General features: G+C 41.4%; 1 protein-coding gene across 1 annotated transcript in view; it reads left to right on the top strand.

Annotated features, from left to right (window-relative positions):
- Positions 1 to 23,685, top strand: part of aff2 (AF4/FMR2 family, member 2) — a 689,661-nt gene that overhangs the window by 601,201 nt on the left and 64,775 nt on the right. The window contains exons 17-20 of the mRNA XM_034181164.1: positions 12,296 to 12,524; positions 19,892 to 20,025; positions 21,506 to 21,569; positions 22,632 to 22,768. Coding sequence (XP_034037055.1) covers positions 12,296 to 12,524; positions 19,892 to 20,025; positions 21,506 to 21,569; positions 22,632 to 22,768 — 564 coding nt within the window. The remainder of the gene's footprint in view (positions 1 to 12,295; positions 12,525 to 19,891; positions 20,026 to 21,505; positions 21,570 to 22,631; positions 22,769 to 23,685) is intronic.

Genomic DNA, 23,685 nt, shown 5'->3' with positions numbered 1-23,685 from the left:
GAGGAAATGGCGTCTCACTAATTTAGAAGATCTTCACTTAGCCTGGAAAAAGAGTTTGTTGCTCTATAAGAAAGCCCTTCGTGAAGCTAGGACATCTTTCTACTCATCACTAATTGAAGAAAATAAGAACAACCCCAGGTTTCTTTTCAGCACTGTAGCCAGGCTGACAAAGAGTCAGAGCTCTATTGAGCTGAGTATTCCATTAACTTTAACTAGTAATGACTTCATGACTTTCTTTGCTAACAAAATTTTGACTATTAGAGAAAAAATTACTCATAACCATCCCAAAGATGTATCGTTATCTTTGGCTGCTTTCAGTGATGCCGGTATTTGGTTAGACTCTTTCTCTCCGATTGTTCTGTCTGAGTTATTCTCATTAGTTACTTCATCCAAACCATCAACATGTTATTAGACCCCATTCCTGCCAGGCTGCTCAAGGAAGTCCTACCATTATTTAATGCTTCAATCTTAAATATGATCAATCTATCTTTGTTAGTTGGTTATGTACCACAGGCCTTTAAGGTGGCAGTAATTAAACCATTACTTAAAAAGCCATCACTTGACCCAGCTATCTTAGCTAATTATAGGCCAATCTCCAACCTTCCTTTTCTCTCAAAGATTCTTGAGAGGGTAGTTGTAAAACAGCTAACTGATCACCTGCAGAGGAATGGTCTATTTGAAGAGTTTCAGTCAGGTTTTAGAATTCATCATAGTACAGAAACAGCATTAGTGAAGGTTACAAATGATCTTCTTATGGCTTCGGACAGTGGACTTATCTCTGTGCTTGTTCTGTTGGACCTCAGTGCTGCTTTTGATACTGTTGACCATAAAATTTTATTACAGAGATTAGAGTATGTCATAGGTATTAAAGGCATTGCGCTGCGGTGGTTTGAATAATATTTGTCTAATAGATTACAGTTTGTTCATGTAAATGGGGAATCTTCTTCACAGACTAAAGTTAATTATGGAGTTCCACAAGGTTCTGTGCTAGGACCAATTTTATTCACTTTATACATGCTTCCCTTGGGCAGTATTATTAGACGGTATTGCTTAAATTTTCATTGTTACGCAGATGATACCCAGCTTTATCTATCCATGAAGCCAGAGGATACGCACCAATTAGCTAAACTGCAGGATTGTTTTACAGACATAAAGACATGGATGACCTCTAATTTCCTGCTTTTAAACTCAGATGAAACTGAAGTTATTGTACTTGGCCCCACAAATCTTAGAAGCATGGTGTCTAACCAGATCGTTACTCTGGATGGCATTTCCCTGATCTCTAGTAATACTGTGAGAAATCTTGGAGTTATTTTTGATCAGGATATGTCATTCAAAGCGCATATTAAACAAATATGTAGGACTGCCTTTTTGCATTTACGCAATATCTCTAAAATCAGAAAGGTCTTGTCTCAGAGTGATGCTGAAAAACTAATTCATGCATTTGTTTCCTCTAGGCTGGACTATTGTAATTCATTATTATCAGGTTGTCCTAAAAGTTCCCTAAAAAGCCTTCAGTTGGTTCAGAATGCTGCAGCTAGAGTACTGACGGGGACTAGCAAGAGAGAGCATATCTCACCCGTGTTGGCCTCTCTTCATTGGCTTCCTGTTAATGCTAGAATAGAATTTAAAATTCTTCTTCTTACTTATAAGGTTTTGAATAATCAGGTCCCATCTTATCTTAGGGACCTCATAGTACCATATCACCCCAATAGAGCGCTTCGCTCTCAGACTGCGGGCTTACTTGTAGTTCCTAGGGTTTGTAAGAGTAGAATGGGAGGCAGAGCCTTCAGCTTTCAGGTTCCTCTCCTGTGGAACCAGCTCCCAATTCAGATCAGGGAGACAGATACCCTCTCTACTTTTAAGATTAGGCTTAAAACTTTCCTTTTCGCTAAGGCTTATAGTTAGGGCTGGATCGGGTGACCCTGGACCATCCTTTGGTTATGTTGCTTTAGACGTAGACTGTGTTTCATAATTATTGTATGGCCTTGCCTTACAATATAAAGCGCCTTGGGGCAACTGTTTGTTGTGATTTGGCGCTATACAAGAAAAAAGTTGATTGATTGATTGATAAGGAAAAACAAACAGTGTAGTATTGTGCACTAAGTGACCGTGCAAGATGATGATGAGTGAGGGAAGCCACCAACACACCCAGACATCTTTGAAGGAGTTACTGTATGTGTCTGTGATTGGAGAAACTGCGGATGGTGCAACTTTTGCATGTTGCATCATCAGTTAAACAGTTTCATGGTGAAGTGGAGCAGAGAAGGACTGCAGTGTTAGAAAACAGAACATTCCACTGAAAACAGAAACGGCTCTGCCTTCCATCCTCCACCCATCCAGTGGTTTGTGGACTGAATACCAAAACCTCATGCGGCTGAGGTAGATGGTTGTAGTGGTAATCAGACAAGTTCTCTGGGTTTTTTTTTAGAAGGACTTAAATATTTTCCTGTGCCAACAGAGTCAGCAGAGAGATGATTTCAAATCACGATGTGACATCATAATGACCAGTGATGCCGGTAACGCGTTACTCTAATCTGACCACTTTTTTTAGTAACGAGTAATCTAACGTTTTAATCTTTCCAAATCAGTAATCAGATTAAAGTTACTTCTCCATGTCACTGTGCGTTACTATTATTTTTCATTGTGGGTCGATAACAGCATTAAACTTGGTCTGTGGGCAGGAGGTCGGGGTTCGACTGAACTGCCCACTTTAAGTGAGCTGTGAGCTTTTCATCCGCGTTTTTTTGCAGCTGCTCGACTCGTCCTCACCTCTTAAAGCACGGTGATCAGCACACCTGCACTGAGCTTTACAAAGACATTTTTATACTGTTTTTCCTCCTTTATTTAGAATTCTGAGCTGAGCCGCTCCGTATCTGCTCGTTAAAAACAGCTGATCCTCCGCGACGCGTCAACAACTAACACTATTTTCCACTCAAATGCACCTAAACTCTCTTTCTGAGGACCACATGATGTGAAAACACAATAAAACTTTCTTACCTGTAAATCTGGTCATGTTTTCTGCATAAATAAATGTTATCCATTCTTTGTGCTCAAACGCCAAAGCAGGGGCGAATCCAGATGGAATGGGGGCGTGGGGCAAGGATGTGCCCCCCACAACACCCCTAGATTAAAGGTCCAGTTTTGAAGCCGTTTTTTACTACAACTACTAATATTGCTTAAAATAATAATAATTTCGACAAGTAAAATGTTTAGAGAGAATTTAAATGTTAGAAAAATGTTAGAATTTAATAGTTGAGTTACATTTATAAAAAATGTAGGTTCGAAATTGCAAGTTTTACTGTTACAGTGCTGTCAACAGTTAAATATGAGGTCAAGAAAGAGGTCTTTATTTTACTTTTTATAAAACAAGTATTTATTTTCATTGAAGTCAAGAAAGGGTGACTATAAAGTGAGTTTTGGCAAAACAGGTATCATTGTCATGTTGAGGTGGCAGAGGGTTGTTGTCGGCAACTGGGAAAGTAACTAAAAAGTAACTAGTAATCTAACTTAGTTACTTTTACAATTGAGTAATCAGTAAAGTAACTAAGTTACTTTTTCAAGGAGTAATCAGTAATCAGTAATTGGATTACTTTTTCAAAGTAACTGTGGCAACACTGATAATGACAGACTGTGAATTTCAGCTTCCTGTGTGAATTATTAAAAACAGACTAAGCTGGATGCCTCTATGAATAAGCCTCAATTTGACAGCTACAGAGGAAATATTTTTGCAGCATCTCAGGTTTATCCCTCAGTGTGCTGTGTGGAGAGGCACCAGCCGAGGGGAGAACAAGGTGGTGATGTAGAGTTGAACCCTGGAGGATGTTTAGGAAACACCAAAGCCTGGGCAGAGGTGACAATGTCATCAATGTGCTCAGGACAAAACTGTATTTTATTAAAGGTCCATCCACAGTTTGGGTCATGTGACATACTGTATGTTATCACCAAGGCCCAACTTCTTTGCCCATTAAAAATGAGACACACCAGGAAGAAGAAAAGTTGCACTTCTTTGAATAGCCTCTTGAGGCTTCAAAAGGAAGCAGATTATCACAGAAGCCCATGTTAAAATGTCCAAATTTAGAGCAGAAAGAAACATGTTTACAGCCTGGTTTAAAAAAACAGTTTTGGTCTCAATAGCTAGTTTTTCCTCCGTGACAGCTGTGGGGGGGGATTATACCTCATGAGGTTAAGACATTTGAAGTCATAAAATGATGTATAATTAGGTGCGGCTGAGCTGTGCTCAGAGCTCCACTAGCACAAAGGCTGCTAGCTGCACCTGTTAGCTGGTGTTGCTTGTTGTGGTTTCCTAATGGATCATCTAAGACGTGTATGCTACAGTATTTCTGTCAAGTGAAATTTTCAAGTCAATATTTAATTCTTACTCACTCACTCACTCACTCATCTTCAACCGCTTATCCAGGATAGGGTCACAGGGGCAACAGCTCCAGCAGGGGACCCCAGACTTCCCTTTCCCGGAAACATTGACCACCTGTGACTGGGGGATCCCAGGGTGTTCCCAAGCCAGTGTGGAGATATAATCTCTCCAACTAGTCCTGGGTCTTCCCCATGATCTCCTCCCAAATGGACGTGCCTGGAACACCTCCCTAGGGAGGCGCCCAGCGGGCATCCTTACCAGATGCCTGAACCACCTCAGCTGCTCCTTTCAATGCTGCCAACTGATCCAGTAAGTGTTGAAGGTCGCAGGCTGATGAAGCCAACAGGGCCGCATCATCTGCAAAAAGCAGTGATGAGACCCTGATCCCACCACACTGGAAACCCTCCACCCCCGACTACGCCTCAATATCCAGTCCATGAACATCACAAACAGGATTGGTGACAAGACACAGCCCTGGCGTAAGCCAACCCCCACCGGCTGTTATTTAATTTTGTATGCTAATTGTGTTAGCACTTTTAGCAGCTATTCAATCAATCAATCAATCAATTTTTTTTTTTATATAGCGCCAAATCACAACAAACAGTTGCCCCAAGGCGCTTTATATTGTAAGGCAAGGCCATACAATAATTATGTAAAACCCCAACGGTCAAAACGACCCCCTGTGAGCAAGCACTTGGCTACAGTGGGAAGGAAAAACTCCCTTTTAACAGGAAGAAACCTCCAGCAGAACCAGGCTCAGGGAGGGGCAGTCTTCTGCTGGGACTGGTTGGGGCTGAGGGAGAGAACCAGGAAAAAGACATGCTGTGGAGGGGAGCAGAGATCGATCACTAATGATTAAATGCAGAGTGGTGCATACAGAGCAAAAAGAGAAAGAAACAGTGCATCATGGGAACCCCCCAGCAGTCTACGTCTATAGCAGCATAACTAAGGGATGGTTCAGGGTCACCTGATCCAGCCCTAACTATAAGCTTTAGCAAAAAGGAAAGTTTTAAGCCTAATCTTAAAAGTAGAGAGGGTGTCTGTCTCCCTGATCTGAATTGGGAGCTGGTTCCACAGGAGAGGAGCCTGAAAGCTGAAGGCTCTGCCTCCCATTCTACTCTTACAAACCCTAGGAACTACAAGTAAGCCTGCAGTCTGAGAGCGAAGCGCTCTATTGGGGTGATATGGTACTACGAGGTCCCTAAGATAAGATGGGACCTGATTATTCAAAACCTTATAAGTAAGAAGAAGAATTTTAAATTCTATTCTAGAATTAACAGGAAGCCAATGAAGAGAGGCCAATATGGGTGAGATATGCTCTCTCCTTCTAGTCCCTGTCAGTACTCTAGCTGCAGCATTTTGAATTAACTGAAGGCTTTTTAGGGAACTTTTAGGACAACCTGATAATAATGAATTACAATAGTCCAGCCTAGAGGAAATAAATGCATGAATTAGTTTTTCAGCATCACTCTGAGACAAGACCTTTCTGATTTTAGAGATATTGCGTAAATGCAAAAAAGCAGTCCTACATATTTGTTTAATATGCGCTTTGAATGACATATCCTGATCAAAAATGACTCCAAGATTTCTCACAGTATTACTAGAGGTCAGGGTAATGCCATCCAGAGTAAGGATCTGGTTAGACACCATGTTTCTAAGATTTGTGGGGCCAAGTACAATAACTTCAGTTTTATCTGAGTTTAAAAGCAGGAAATTAGAGGTCATCCATGTCTTTATGTCTGTAAGACAATCCTGCAGTTTAACTAATTGGTGTGTGTCGTCTGGCTTCATGGATAGATAAAGCTGGGTATCATCTGCGTAACAATGAAAATTTAAGCAATGCTGTCTAATAATACTGCCTAAGGGAAGCATGTATAAAGTGAATAAAATTGGTCCTAGCACAGAACCTTGTGGAACTCCATAATTAACTTTAGTCTGTGAAGAAGATTCCCCATTTACATGAACAAATTGTAATCTATTAGATAAATATGATTCAAACCACCGCAGCGCAGTGCCTTTAATACCTATGGCATGCTCTAATCTCTGTAATAAAACTATTGGCACCTTGATGAGGTTAGGTCCGGTTAATCCACGAATACTAAGGAAATAAGTGGGTCATCATATTTAATGCCCACACAAAAGCCACGCCCAGTCCTAAGGAATATGATTGAATAAACACATGAACCCAGGTTAGTAGGGTGACCAGATGTCCCACTTTGTGACCCAAATTAAGATGGTTTCCAGTGTTGTTATTGACAGGCTTCAGTTTTGAAATGTGAGCTTCAAAACTCACATTTCAAAACTGAAGCCTGACTGAGGCTAACCCTACTAAGCTTATTCAGTGACTCTAAGGTGGGGCATGTTCAGGCTTCATTCGTCCCACCAAGGTCATTCATTCATCTTGCCCACACTCCATCTCTTAAGCCATTTATGAAACAACCATGACGTAGGTGGAATAAGTGCTGCCAACATCGATGACACTCAGAGCCGCAATTCTTGAGCTCAACACGGGTCTTCTAGGTCTCTATACAAGAAACAGCCTGTGGATGATGTCACACCGGGTTTGTCCCACATACCTCCAGTGTGTGTGGTCTCCACCATGTCTGCTTCATTATGATGACATCATTCCTCCACATTTTCTTGAAAAATCCTTAGTGGATAAAAATGTCTCTTGCAGAAAATAAAGGGACACAAGGTCTAAACTTCAGTGAGTGGCGCTCAGTTTGCTTTGAAAACCAGAAATCTGGTCAAATAACTGCTGATGTGTGATTAATAACTGGCAGATATACATTGGTCATTTTGTGCTGTGGTGCTGTAAAGTTCTTAACTTATTGCTGTTTTATGAACTACGAGAGCTCTCACATGCTCACACTGCAAACATGCACACACACACATTATGAGCATGCACACAGACACACGCACACACACACATTATGAGCATGCACACACACACATTATGAGCATGCACACACACACACATTATGAGCATGCACACACACACGCACACACACACATTATGAGCATGCACACACACACATTATGAGCAAGCACACACACACACGCACACACACACATTATGAGCATGCACACACACACACATTATGAGCATGCACACACACACAAAAGCACACATGCATATTCACACTCAAAGCAGCTAATTAGTCTTTGTCTCCCTGGTTTTGTGTGTTATCATTAATGTCAGCGCCCGGGGTGTTGTTCTGCGAGCTCAGCAACTTTCTCATTGCATCAACCCCCCGGGGCTTCCAGGGAGAGGAAAAAACATAAAAATATTATCTGTAGTGTTGCAAACAATGAGTCACAAGAGTTGCGAAAAGGTTGCTGAGGGAATAATCATCACTGGTCTACGAGGCAGGACTGTAACAGTTTTAGAAAGAAAATATGATTCAGCAACTTCAAATGAACTGTAGATGTTGTACGTAGTTAAACCTGCTTATCAAAGGTGAAGAAGGGTTTTAGGTTTTAATTAGCAAAATACAACCATTTAAAAAGAAAATCTAAACTTTAAACGTTATTTTTAATACAGTTATGACAAAGTATCATACCACACGCACACACACACACACACACAAACACACCAGAAAATTGATATTTGTGAATTCAGCTTCAGTTTCTCACATTCTGACTGTTGTGCCTCCAGTTTCCACATAATGTGTTTGTACCACACAGGAGCCAAAAAACAAATTCTTGCACAAACAAAAAAATGTACGAGGTCTCTTAGATAATAAACCGACCCTTTTATTTTATTTTTTAACTATATGGATTTGAATGACATGCGATTACACCAATCATGCTTGAACCCTCGTGCGCATGCGTGAGTTTTTTCACGCGTGTCGGTGACGTCATTTCCCTGTGGGCAGGCCTTGAGTGAGATGTGGTCCCGCCCTCTCGGCTGAATTCCTTTGTTTCACACGCTGCTCGAGACGGCGCGCGTTGCTTTATCAAAATTTTTTCTGGACCTGTGAGGAATATCCGAGTGGACACTATTCGAGAAATTAAGCTGGTTTTCTGTGAAAAGTTTAACGGCTGATGAGAGATTATGGGGTGTTTCTGTCGGTGTAAGGACTTCCCACGGAGCGGGACGTCCTGCAGCGCTTCCAGGCGCTGTCGTCGGCCTGTTTCGAGCTGAAAACATCCTAATTTAAGGCTTAATTCACCCAGGACATCGTGAGAGAACAGAGAAGATTCAGAAGAGGCCGGCATGAGGAATTTATGTGGACATTCCACTGTTTAAGGACATTTTTTTAATGAAAGACGTACGCGTCGTTTCCGTGACGACTCGGCAAATCTGTGTGCACCGCGACAGGAAAAACACCTCCGTGTTGAAAACCATTTGTAGAATTCAGGCGGCTTTTGATGGCTTTCAACAAGTGAGTAACTGAGAAATTGTTTAACAGCTTGGGCATGTTCCAACTTGCCCGTTAAGATTTCCAACGGAGGTGTTTTTCCTGCCGCGACCCCCCGCGGTCGGGTCCAGCCCGACATGCGACTCTGCCCGCACGTTCTTTCATTACAAAATGACCGTTAACAATGGAATGTCCGAATAAACTCCTCATGCCGACTTCTTCTGAAAGTTCTCTGTTCTCTGACGACTTACTGCGTCAACAGAGCCTGAAATGTGGAAGTTTTCAACTTGAAACGGCGAGACGCTGCCGCCTCGAAGCGCAGATCGCCGTCAGGCGCCGTGGACCGTCCTTAAAGCGACACTACCAGACCAAAATCTCTCATCAACCGTTAAAATTTTTACCGAAAACCAGCTGAATTTATTGAATGGTGTCCACTCAGTTGTGCCTTACAGTTTTCAAAAAATTTTTATCAAACAAAGCAACAGTCACTGAGCCATTCCTAAACAATGAAAAAACGACGAGCGGGTGGACGACTCCTCACTCAAAGACTGCCCACAGGCGAATGACGTAACCGACAGGCGTGAAAAAACTCTCGCATGCCCACGAGGGTTCAAGCATGTCTGATGTAATCACACGTGATTAAAATCCATATGGTTTTTGAAAAAAATAATAAGGTCGGATACTTTTCTAATAGACCTCGTATATATTCTCCTCAATAGCAATTCACTCAGTATAGTTTGTTTGGTTTGCCAACACGGTTTAAACAGAATAAATTCATGTTAACCAAAATCCAGTTAAAATTAGAAAGAGAAGGAAGACAGTCCAGAAGATCAATTAGATGAACAGAAGGAAAGAGTCGTGTGTGTGCCCACAGCAGTCAGTTTAAAAAGACAGTCCTGGGCCAAATTACCTGCACTCTTATATTGTAAGGACAGAAATATGTGCAATTTGTACAATCAGAATATTTAATAAAAGCTAAAATGTATGTATGAAAATTCAGTAAGGTATATCTTCTATTATACATTAAAACTAATAGTGTTTACTAAGGTACACATAATATCTTTTAAAAAAGGAGTAGAGCCACTTAGGTGCCTGGTCTTGAGAACCAGGGATGGTAGGTCCCGTGGGAACTCTCCCTGCCCACCTAGTGGCTCAAGAATATGGACAGCATGTATATAAGTGACATTTACACAAACAAGGCAGTAAACAACATATACAAGAAATATAGTTACTACATAATATTATAGGCGTTAGTTCCTGAATGAACTAAGTATGAACTAAGTGTTCATACAGGAGAAGATTGTAGTATACATCTACCTAGTCTGTAGACTTGTTGTAAAACTAAATTATAGCTAGTAGGCTAAGCTGTAAATATGGTTATGTTACTATAGAAACAAAAGTTATATGTTTTAGGTTTCTGTCTAAAGTTCACCCTGCTAGCTAGGTTATGGATTGCTACAATAGGAAGACAAATTCCATACTTTCTAATGGAAACCCCAAACTTAGATACTATCTATTGATATCTATTAAAGAACCCATTAAACTGAAAAACCATTAAAAATCTACATCATGTAAATTAAAAGTGCAAATCCCGAAAGTTGGCTAACTATAACCAGATGAGCTACCATTAATTTACCCCTTAAGCAGCCTAGCGCACCTAGCTAGCCAACAGAGCTGAATAAAGCCAGTAACTGGTGTATCAAGCATAATAGTGTCACTTCAGCTTACAATAACGGTCGTAACAACAAATACATATAACAACAAATGTAAACAAAAGAGTGTATTAGCATTAGTTTCTCAAACAGAACCGACTGCGTTATTAGCTACGACCAACGGCGCTGCAGCCGGCAGCACCATATGATAGTTATCGGAACGCTTTGATGAATTTACAGTGAATAATCACTTTTACAGTTGTAAATAATCTTTCAGTTTTCTTTTGACAAGTCAGGGCACAGATACACGCATGTTTCCAAGTCACTGATTACGTCTTTGACTTTGTGTACTTCAGTCATTCAGAAATACACACAGTGTGGTTGTGTGAGAGCGCAATCTCACAAACAGCTCATTTTAACCAAACGCCAACCTGTAACAAGTTGGGTATCCTCGTTTGGTCACTGTGTGACGCATAAGGAAATGCTAACCCTGCTGCCCGATCCCTAACCCTGATGAAACCCGGGTGTGGCGTGCTGTTAGAGAGAAATTAGAGAAATCTTTGTCCCCACCTGTCACTAAATGGCACAGTGGGGGTCTCTGGCGCCTCACGCTGTGACAGAAAGGGACACTGCCAAAACCTAAAAATCTGACAACTTCAGAGTGAGAAGGTGCTGAAGAAGAAGACAAGTGAGGGGAGCCACCAAGACGACCATTGTTGTATGGCTGGGGGGCCTGGCTGCCTTTTTGTTTCTGTCTTTTGTTTTTCCTTCCAGGTGGCTTGCATTTGGGACTGAGTGGCTGTGTTGCTGAGGTTATCGGGACCTCACCCTGATCACCTGCGGCTCGTCAGGACTCACAGCTGAGGTGCATCTATATGGATTGGAACATGGTGGCATTTAAGACTGGAGTATACAGTGTGTATTTTCCAGAGACTCGACCTTGTGACCAGACGGGTGAGATGCAGAGAACGTCCAGGGTTTGATGCACGGTCTGTGAAAGAGGAGGGGGTGAGGTCTCACGCTTGTCAGCACACTTCCTGAGGTACGTTAGATTTTGTGACTAACGTTTATACAGTCAGTAAATGTGGTGTCCCTCACACCTTATTATATTGAGCTGTACGTTAGTCATGTATCGGCTTCCACTGCAGTGGAGTTTTGTGAACTGGATGTTCCATGCCTGCAGGTTGGGAAGCTGATTAGTAATTAAGCCAGGAAGTGTTTGCTGTTTATGTACACCTTTGAGTGGTCTCTCTGTGTGTAGAGTGTGGACTCACATAATGGTTCCTTCTTTCACAGACTCGGTTTGTTGCGGCCACCTGGGGGGTGTCGGCGGGGTCCTTGGGTCCGAACGGCTTCTGGCTCCGGACCGTTAGCGCTGCTGGGAGCGCACCGTATCACCACCACGCCAGACCGCACATTCTTTTGTTGTTTTGTATCACATCACTGTTATGTATTAAAGTCAGTTAGCCTTTGTACCGTGCTCTGCTTATTTCATACTGGGTCCTTCAAACGCTGGTCGGTTCTCCGAGCTGCGTCCGACACATAACAGACCATGACAGCTCTGAAGACGTTACACGCGTCTGTGGCTGTGACTGGAGAAACTCTGCATAGTGCATCAGTCACAACTTCATAGTAATTAAGAAAGATTTTCTTAAATAAAAAAAAATGTATTCAAGATTATGTGTGAACATCTGTTTTGGAATAATGAAATATTTCAGCTCATTTGAAGTTCTGATAATTAGCCAAACATTTTACAACAGAGTGATGAATCGCTCACAGCTGTAAATATTCAGCGTGTTATTGTGCTAATATTTGAAGGATGAGTTTAATTACGATCCTGCCTCTAATAAATCCATCATCTCTTTTGTGACTTTGTGTATTTGTCTGTGTACTTGTGTATTTAGCAGCTCCCTAAACAGAAAGCCGTGTCGACGGCGTGATGAGAAGGCGCTTCCTCCCCTCCTGTCTCCCCTGTCTGATGATCCTGCACCTAAACGTACCTGTGACGGCAGTTCCTCCCTCAGCCATGAGGGTGGAGCCATTGGGTTGCTTCTGTGCACCAGCTCTTCCTCATCCTCACACAGACACAGGAGAGGAGAAGGGAAGGCGTTCTCACAGATGAAAAACGGCGGTGTGAGTACAGCCTCTGAGTTTATGATGTCATACAGCGCAGCCCTGATTGGAAGTCGGAAAACAGGAAAGCTGATTCTTTTTGTTTTTGCTGAACACTGAAGGCATTTGGGTTTGAGATCTAAAGTAGAAGATGAGAAAACAGTTTAGATGTCAGCTTTTATTTCCTGGTATTTACATTCATACATACATCTTCAACCGCTTAGTCGGGATCGAGTCGCGGGGGCAACAGCTCCAGCAGGGGACCCCAGACTTCCCTTTCCCGGGACACATTAACCACCTCTGACTGGGGGATCCTGAGGCGTTCCCAGGCCAGTGTGGAGATATAATCTCTCCATCTAGTCCTGGGTCTTCCCCGGGATCTCCTCCCAGATGGACGTGTCTGGACCTCCTCCCTTGGGAGGCATCCTTACCAGATCAATCAATCAATTTTTCAATCAATTTTTTTATATAGCGCCAAATCACAACAAACAGTTGCCCCAAGGCGCTTTATATTGTAAGGCAAGGCCATACAATAATTATGTAAAACCCCAACGGTCAAAACGACCCCCTGTGAGCAAGCACTTGGCTACAGTGGGAAGGAAAAACTCCCTTTAACAGGAAGAAACCTCCAGCAGAACCAGGCTCAGGGAGGGGCAGTCTTCTGCTGGGACTGGTTGGGGCTGAGGGAGAGAACCAGGAAAAAGACATGCTGTGGAGGGGAGCAGAGATCGATCACTAATGATTAAATGCAGAGTGGTGCATACAGAGCAAAAAGAGAAAGAAACAGTGCATCATGGGAACCCCCCAGCAGTCTACGTCTATAGTAGCATAACTAAGGGATGGTTCAGGGTCACCTGATCCAGCCCTAACTATAAGCTTTAGCAAAAAGGAAAGTTTTAAGCCTAATCTTAAAAGTAGAGAGGGTGTCTGTCTCCCTGATCTGAATTGGGAGCTGGTTCCACAGGAGAGGAGCCTGAAAGCTGAAGGCTCTGCCTCCCATTCTACTCTTACAAACCCTAGGAACTACAAGTAAGCCCACAGTCTGAGAGCGAAGCGCTCTATTGGGGTGATATGGTACTATGAGGTCCCTAAGATAAGATGGGACCTGATTATTCAAAACCTTATAAGTAAGAAGAAGAATTTTAAATTCTATACTAGAATTAACAGGAAGCCAATGAAGAGAGGCCAATATAGGTGAGATATGCTCTCTCCTTCTAGTCCCCGTCAGTACTCTAGCTGCAGCATTTTGAATTAACTGAAGGCTTTTTAGGGAACTTTTAGGACAACCTGATAATAATGAATTACAATAGTCCAGCCGAGAAGAAATACATGCATGAATTAGTTTTTCAGCATCACTCTGAGACAAGACCTTTCTGATTTTAGAGATATTGCGTAAATGCAAAAAAGCAGTCCTACATATTTGTTTAATATGCGCTTTGAATGACATATCCTGATCAAAAATGACTCCAAGATTTCTCACAGTATTACTAGAGGTCAGGGTAATGCCATCCAGAGTAAGGATCTGGTTAGACACCATGTTTCTAAGATTTGTGGGGCCAAGTACAATAACTTCAGTTTTATCTGAGTTTAAAAGCAGGAAATTAGAGGTCATCCATGTCTTTATGTCTGTAAGACAATCCTGCAGTTTAGCTAATTGGTGTGTGTCCTCTGGCTTCATGGATAGATAAAGCTGGGTATCATCTGCATAACAATGAAAATTTAAGCAATACCGTCTAATAATACTGCCTAAGGGAAGCATGTATAAAGTAAATAAAATTGGTCCTAGCACAGAACCTTGTGGAACTCCATAATTAACTTTAGTCTGTGAAGAAGATTCCCCATTTACATGAACAAATTGTAATCTATTAGACAAATATGATTCAAACCACCGCAGCGCAGTGCCTTTAATACCTATGGCATGCTCTAATCTCTGTAATAAAATTTTATGGTCAACAGTATCAAAAGCAGCACTGAGGTCTAACAGAACAAGCACAGAGATGAGTCCACTGTCTGAGGCCATAAGAAGATCATTTGTAACCTTCACTAATGCTGTTTCTGTACTATGATGAATTCTAAAACCTGACTGAAACTCTTCAAATAGACCATTCCTCTGCAGATGATCAGTTAGCTGTTTTACAACGAACCTTTCAAGAATTTTTGAGAGAAAAGGAAGGTTGGAGATTGGCCTATAATTAGCTAAGATAGCTGGGTCAAGTGATGGCTTTTTAAGTAATGGTTTAATTACTGCCACCTTAAAAGCCTGTGGTACATAGCCAACTAACAAAGATAGATTGATCATATTTAAGATCGAAGCATTAAATAATGGTAGGGCTTCCTTGAGCAGCCTGGTAGGAATGGGGTCTAATAAACATGTTGATGGTTTGGATGAAGTAACTAATGAAAATAACTCAGACAGAACAATCGGAGAGAAAGAGTCTAACCAAATACCGGCATCACTGAAAGCAGCCAAAGATAACGATACGTCTTTGGGATGGTTATGAGTAATTTTTTCTCTAATAGTTAAAATTTTGTTAGCAAAGAAAGTCATGAAGTCATTACTAGTTAAAGTTAATGGAATACTCAGCTCAATAGAGCTCTGACTCTTTGTCAGCCTGGCTACAGTGCTGAAAGAAACCTGGGGTTGTTCTTATTTTCTTCAATTAGTGATGAGTAGAAAGATGTCCTAGCTTTACGGAGGGCTTTTTTATAGAGCAACAGACTCTTTTTCCAGGCTAAGTGAAGATCTTCTAAATTAGTGAGACGCCATTTCCTCTCCAACTTACGGGTTATCTGCTTTAAGCTACGAGTTTGTGAGTTATACCACGGAGTCAGACACTTCTGATTTAAAGCTCTCTTTTTCAGAGGAGCTACAGCATCCAAAGTTGTCTTCAATGAGGATGTAAAACTATTGACGAGATACTCTATCTCCCTTACAGAGTTTAGGTAGCTACTCTGCACTGTGTTGGTATATGGCATTAGAGAACATAAAGAAGGAATCATATCCTTAAACCTAGTTACAGCGCTTTCTGAAAGACTTCTAGTGTAATGAAACTTATTCCCCACTGCTGGGTAGTCCATCAGAGTAAATGTAAATGTTATTAAGAAATGATCAGACAGAAGGGAGTTTTCAGGGAATACTGTTAAGTCTTCTATTTCCATACCATAAGTCAGAGCAAGATCTAAGATATGATTAAAGTGGTGGGTGGACTCATTTACTTTTTGAGCAAAGCCAATAGAGTCTAATAATAGATTAAATGCAGTGTTGAGGCTGTCATTCTCAGCATCTGTGTGGATGTTAAAATCGCCCACTATAATTATCTTATCTGAGCTAAGCACTAAGTCAGACAAAAGGTCTGAAAATTCACAGAGAAACTCACAGTAACGACCAGGTGGACGATAGATAATAACAAACAAAACTGTTTTTTGGGACTTCCAATTTGGATGGACAAGACTAAGAGACAAGCTTTCAAATGAATTAAAGCTCTGTCTGGGTTTTTGATTAATTAATAAGCTGGAATGGAAGATTGCTGCTAATCCTCCTCCTCGGCCCGTGCTACGAGCATTCTGACAGTTAGTGTGACTCGGGGGTGTTGACTCATTTAAACTAATATATTCATCCTGCTGTAACCAGGTTTCTGTTAGGCAGAATAAATCAATATGTTGATCAATTATTATATCATTTACTAACAGGGACTTAGAAGAGAGAGACCTAATGTTTAACAGACCACATTTAACTGTTTTAGTCTGTGGTGCAGTTGAAGGTGCTATATTATTTTTTCTTTTTGAATTTTTATGCTTAAATAGATTTTTGCTGGTTATTGGTGGTCTGGGGTCAGGCACCGTCTCTACGGGGATGGGGTAATGAGGGGATGGCAGGGGGAGAGAAGCTGCAGAGAGGTGTGTAAGACTACAACTCTGCTTCCTGGTCCCAACCCTGGATAGTCACGGTTTGGAGGATTTAAGAAAATTGGCCAGATTTCTAGAAATGAGAGCTGCTCCATCCAAAGTGGGATGGATGCCGTCTCTCCTAACAAGACCAGGTTTTCCCCAGAAGCTTTGCCAATTATCTATGAAGCCCACCTCATTTTTTGGACACCACTCAGACAGCCAGCAATTCAAGGAGAACATGCGGCTAAACATGTCACTCCCGGTCTGATTGGGGAGGGGCCCAGAGAAAACTACAGAGTCCGACATTGTTTTTGCAAAGTTACACACCGATTCAATGTTAATTTTAGTGACCTCCGATTGGCGTAACCGGGTGTCATTACTGCCGACGTGAATTACAATCTTACCAAATTTACGCTTAGCCTTAGCCAGCAGTTTCAAATTTCCTTCAATGTCGCCTGCTCTGGCCCCCGGAAGACAATTGACTATGGTTGCTGGTGTCGCTAACTTCACATTTCTCAAAACAGAGTCGCCAATAACCAGAGTTTGATCCTCGGCGGGTGTGTCGTTGAGTGGGGAAAAACGGTTAGAGATGTGAACGGGTTGGCGGTGTACACGGGGCTTCTGTTTAGGGCTACGCTTCCTCCTCACAGTCACCCAGTCAGCCTGCTTTCCCGGCTGCTCGGGATCTGCCAGGGGGGAACTAACGGCGGCTAAGCTACCTTGGTCCGCACCAACTACAGGGGCCTGGCTAGCTGTAGAATTTTCCACGGTGCGGAGCCGAGTCTCCAATTCGCCCAGCCTGGCCTCCAAAGCTACGAATAAGCTACACTTATTACAAGTACCATTACTGCTAAAGGAGGCCGAGGAATAACTAAACATTTTACACCCAGAGCAGAAAAGTGCGGGAGAGACAGGAGAAGCCGCCATGCTAAATCGGCTAAGAGCTAGTAGCTACGCTAAGCTAGCGGATTCCTAAAAACACGCAAAGTGAATAATGTGTAAATAATTTAGAGGTGATTCAGCAGAAGGAGTGCTTTAGTTAAGGCACGTAAAGATTACACTGGGAAACAAATCGTAATCTAGATAACTAGATCAATCTAACTGCGCAGAGTAAACAGCTAACAGATACAGAAAAACACCGCTGTGCTCCGGAACAGGAAGTGATACAATACCGCAGTGAGAGCCAACCACCAGTAGAGGCAAGCAAGAGACCAGATGCCCGAACCACCTCAGCAGCGGTTCTACTCCGAGCTCCTCACAGCATTTACATCCAGAAGTGCTTAAAAACCCACAACACACAATCTAGTATCACATCACCCCAGTTTTGGGTGAGCAAAAGTATTAGAACATGTGATTCAGGTAAACCAATATAAATGGGTAATCTTGGTTTTAGTCTGGTGTTGCTTTTACAGACTGCAGGTGTTTTAAAGGAAAAACCAACATGAGGACCTGAGAACAGTCTCTAAGATTTAAGTCACTGCTGACAGAAGAGAGAAAATCAATCAGAGGCATTGCACACACACTGGGAATAGACAAAGCAATAAACTAACAAAGCAACCAGTTACTGTACTGAGCAACAGGCAATCAAAGAGTTGACCAAGGATGACAGCAACCACTGACAAAACACTGTGAGAGCTGTGAAGGAAAAACCAAGAAAAACAAACATAATCCAAAGCACACAAATCATCTGTGAAACACAGTGGAGGTCTCATCAGGCTGGACTGGTAAGAGCAGAGAGAAGTCAATCTCGTACAGACCCTGAGGCCCACTGGGACGTACTCGTGCCTTAGTTATTGGACATCATGTGTATCCCTGGACATCGTATCATAAAATGGATGAGAGTTTATGACTTGACCTGGATGGGATGCTAGTCCACCATAGGTTAAGACCAGAACCCATTTACAAATAAAAGCTGACATTTAAATTGTCTTTTCATATTCATCTTTGATCTTAATCACAAATATCTTTAGTGGAGCAAAAACTGCCGTTGTATGCCACTACATGTCTTTGTTAGCTTCTTAATTCTTTTTCCTCAAACAAATAAGCTTCTCGGTGATAGAGATCAGTGTCACAGGACATTATTTAACTCTGATTGCAGGTACGATCAGCCACAGAAGAAACCGATCTGACAAACAATTTCAAATCCTTACTCGTGCACTTTAAATGAAGAAAGTAGATCAAATGTCACAGACACTGAAATGCTCCTGAAGTGTTTTTTGATGAAATGCAGACATGTAGGTGATGTTGCAGCTTGTGCTGAGACTCTTCTGTCTGTATTACTGGGACAGTTGGAGCACTGCAAAAGTCTGTAGTCTACAAATGGGCGTAATCAGGATTTGTGGGCATTAATGGCCGTTGTAGCTTAATGCAGTCTGCTGTAAACAGTTCGTATGGATATATATGAAAACATTACAGACAGACAGCAGAGCAGGTAATAAGCAGGACCAGGTACGTTTTGTCAGCCGTTGGAATTGTTCAGTAAAAGGTTAACCTACCTTTGTGCAACTTAGTGGAAATGTTGGATATTATGAGGATGCAACAACATATTTGTGACAGTTTGGATCAATATTTCTTTATTAACATTGTCAGAATGGTTTGCGTGTTTTGAACTTTCAATTAAAACAAAAACAAAAAAGCCAATACTGTATGTCAAGTGACTGAATACAGTTTTGTTTGGTGTTGAACCATCAGCTGTTTATCAGAAAATACATTAAAGTTGTACTGTTGGTTAAAGACTAGAATTACTTTTTTTATTTTAAATCACTGGATAATGTCCATGAAGAGCCCAATTTGTAGCTTTGAAAATAAAAGCATCTGTCAGCTTTTATACATTTGTGTAACATTAATAAAGCGTTTATTGACACGTCTTTTACAGAGGTTCTGTGTTAAACACTGGATTTAGCTGGTGATTCAGATCTGAAACTTTCTGCTGTTCATTGGAGAAATGTGCATGAATTCTTGCAGCTCTAATTACAGTCGCTGCTTTTTTTTCTGTGCATTTGGTTGAATCATGACTTGAGGAATCTGTGTGATGTCATGGCCCTGTAGTTACCCCAGCAGACACACAGCTGTTTAACACTTTAGCTTAAAGTTCAGACCTTTAGTTGGTCAATTGACAGAATTGAAGAATAATCACAGATAACATGAAATGATATGAAACTTATATATGAGCCCATAAAGTAACACAGATGTTCTTTACCTGCTGTTAGTCTGCATTTCTAAAATGTACAAAAACACACATCTGAATTTCATCCTGTTTGATTTTAAAATTGTTTCACAATAAAACATACAGTATCCCGTTTCAGTTTTTTGTATTTTCCCTTTTGTTTTTTACATCAACATTGACTGGCCAAAGGTGACATCACACCAAGTTCTCATCTCACTGTTGATGATCAGTTATTACGAAATGGCGTCACAGTGTTAATGTCAGCTTTGTGTTTCTGTTTAATACTACACATTGTAGTATTAATGAAGACAAATTGATTTCCTCCCTGATACAGGAAATTGACCATCATGGCGAGAAACCCTGTGCAGACAGTTACCATGCCAACAGACAGTCTGACTTGGAGGTGTGGTCTGAAACACAGATGGAGCATGCAGAAAGTCGCAGGCCGAGGTTGTCATTTAGCGACATGTATGTAAAAGCACAGCACACACAGAGCTCATGATTCCACCCACAATTAAATGCGGTGATGGTGTTTTCAAACAGTTTGAAAGAATGTTTTTATTATTATTATTGGGATGTTTGTAGCACAGCCAGCGACCCCAATGCAGAGAACATCACGGGTGCCTCAAAATAACATTCATCATTTACAGTCCTGTTTACCAGCAGCAGAGCAGTCAACAGAAGCAATGAGTCATCCAGATAACAGGCAGTCATCAGGGTGCACAGAGTAGGTAGTCTGCATGGCCAAAGTGTCCATGTGGAAACAAGCAAAGAGGCTAAAGCTGAGTCAAAAGACATTTAATCAACATACCACGTGACAGTGTCCAAAAACAGCAGGAAAAACAAACAAACAAAAAGCATAAAAACAAGTGTTGGTTTATAAAAAAAAAAAATCATTCATACATATATTGAACAGAACACTGCTGTTTGGAATCATGAAGTAAGGATTCATGAACTTGTTTCAGAAAGCAGGTTTAGTGAAAACTCAGGGTGTGATAATGAATCTGACTGAAATGACGTAACAGGTAAAATTAAGACTTTATATTTACTCCGTATGTGAATGGTTTTAATATTTGAAACAGTCTGAATTGTTTGCATGAGGACTCCAGCTTTCAGTTGTTGAGCCAATCAATGGACAGCATCAATGGATGTATTTTGACTTATGAGTAACTTGTGTCAACATTCACATTATTTACCTACAACTTATGGCCCGTGTGTGCGGGACATAGCATATGAGACAAATATGGTGGCAAAATATTGTGCACGCCCAAAATGTTTCAACATACTCGCTGTATTACGACGTAGATCAGTGTGCTTCAGCGTACTCCTATCTTATGCAAAACCTACCCAAATCATATTAAACGTATGCAGCATTCTTAATCCAGTCGGCCTACGCTGGTTAAATCATCAAGGTGTGACAGGCGTGTGAAATAAATCTTGTAGCTACTTTGTAGCTTTTATATTTGATTGAGTAAATACTGAACTGAAGTAGACATTCAAAGCTGACAACACAAATTGCTTGAGAAAATGTAACATATGCAGTTAGAGAAAACTGACTTTGAATGCCGTTAGCACAGGTGGATGTAAACTCTGAGCTCGGTAACTGCACAACAACTCCACAGTGAGATCGCAAAGATTAATCTCCTGTGTGAAAACTGAAAGCAGTCACCATTTCTCCAGGTTTGCTGAAAACTGCCAAGATGATTAGTTATTTGTCCCAAAGCTCTCTTGCATTATTCATGGAACATACTTTGTTGTAATACAGAGGTTACAACGAGCCTGAGGTGTGTGCATGAAAACAGGCTGCTGTACTGTGTGTCACTGCCGGCTATGTGATTATATAACTCTTTCGAACACACAGGGCTGCTTTTTTTTAGCATTTGTTCATTGATATGTCAGACAAAATATGCATTTTGTTGTTGTTGCTGTGTTGCTATGTTGTATCCAGAGTCCACAGTGCAGATTTCCACATGCAGGAAGCCAAAAGACTGAAGCACAAAGCTGATGCTCTGGTGAGATGTCCAGCTCACATTTTTCATCACAAAGATCACACAGTTAAGTGTTAACTCTCAAGCGACCGAGTGGAGTTGTTTATTTTTGTGCACCATTTTTCTAATTTTAATCGGGAAAAAAGTTTCCTACCATGAATTTGTCATTCTATTTGGCCTGCGTTTGTTCATAGAATTTTGCAAGGATCAGCCGATCTGTGGGGTAACTATAATCCAAACTTGATCTATGAGATTTTCAGCATTATAGCTTCACATGGTATTGTAATTTAACAACTCTAATCATTATATTTTATTTTGTTTTATTTTAAATAATCTTCACATGGTATTGTAATTTAACAACTCTAATCATTATATTTTATTTTGTTTTATTTTAAATAATATCCTTTGGGATAATAAAGTTTATCTTATTCTTATTCTTACTGTTTTGCAAGGAAGCCTGGCCAGCAGACCTAGAACAGCGTGATTTACAGCTGCACAAGTACTGAGACTGATTCTTGATGCCCAGACTGAGGATGAAAAGGATGATGGACAAATATATATCAGAGAGTGAAATAAAAATGAATAACCCCAAAACAATCATTTATATCGAAGTATTCCAATACAAATTCAGTGGCGTCATAAATAACTGCACTCTGTCATATTAGTCGTAAAATGGCTCAGTCGCTCGAGGGTTAAAAAGAAGACAGACAGACAGAGGCATTAAAAGGGGATTTTAAAACCTCTAATAATTTGTGCATGTGTTCAGTGCTGTGTGTTATTGTTCATGTGTGAGTCTCACAAGAAGAAAAATCTATTTCACATCAAGGACTGCACTGTATAATTTGTTATTTATTGCACCATTTGTCTCTAAGGGAGCATTGCAGTCAAGTTCTGATGATGCCTGCAAGATTACACAATATCAGAGAAATTATCTCCTTTACACAATGAAATGTACTTAACTTGTTGTTTATCTAATGTTCACATGTTGCTTGTTCAGATGTATCAGGGGATTATAAGAGATGATTATTCAGAGAGCTTCTTCCATGGGTTTGTGACTGTCAATCATTCCTCTTTCTTTATCTGAAGACGGACAAATTTGGAAAAGCGATGAACTACGCAGACGGTGCTCTCTCATTCATCGAGTGTGGAAATGCTATGGAGCGAGACCCACTAGAGGCCAAATCACCGTATACCATGTACTCTGAAACTGTAGAACTTATCAGGTATGTGCACATAGATGAAGAAATGATACCGTCCAAGCCCCCAGGCTGCTGTTAAAAGCCTTATAACCCTTCACACATAACACGATTGAAGCTGACTGGCACACAAAGGAGACATTACATGCCACTCATGAAAAACCAGAGCTGCCTCAAACGCCTCGTACAGCTGTCGCCACAACCATACGCGCACACCAGCGGCTGAAAGACAGCGAGTGCCCATTCGACCCACCCCTCGGCAGGTGTTGGCCAAATTCCATGCCACACATGAACATTCAACACCACTCGCTGGACACTTAGAAAAGGTGGGGCTGTCTGTGCACCCAGCATGAGAGTAGAGTGCAGATGACCACATTCGAGCTGTCTGTGAAAATTGTCTAAGTGCAATACGTGGTGTAACCTAGCAACACATGGGTGTGACTGTGCTGGGCACGCCACACGCCATGCTGGCTGATGCGTTCAGGACACAGGAGCCGGCTCTTCATGTGACGAAAACCCGGCTGATGGCTTCATAAGCACATCAGATAATTCATGTAAAAAACATAAATGGGAGAACAGAAATCCACGTCATTTCATTGCTTCCTGGTGTACATCAAGGCGGAGGCTAAGTCCGCTCTTTATAACAGGAATTAAGGGATGTGGTGTTTTTTTTTGTTTTTTCTTTTTTTTTTTTTTGCTCTGCTGCTGTGTGCATGACTTTCCACATGCTCACACTGTGTTCATGCACATGAACACAAGCGTGCATGAAACCATCGCCACAATATCGTGCACGCCTGTCCGACCGCGTGTCCCTCCTGATAGCAGGTGGAATGTTTCACAGTTCCCCATTTGGTTTTTTGTTTGCAGATTTTCTTCCGGTTTCTGTTTTATTCGGCCAACGTCGTGTTATGTGTGAAGGGGCCATTGAGCATGACAATTAAAAA

This window comes from Thalassophryne amazonica, chromosome 11, assembly GCF_902500255.1.
Source record: "Thalassophryne amazonica chromosome 11, fThaAma1.1, whole genome shotgun sequence".
Taxonomy (NCBI): domain Eukaryota; kingdom Metazoa; phylum Chordata; class Actinopteri; order Batrachoidiformes; family Batrachoididae; genus Thalassophryne; species Thalassophryne amazonica.
This window is presented reverse-complemented; position numbering and strand designations above follow the sequence as displayed.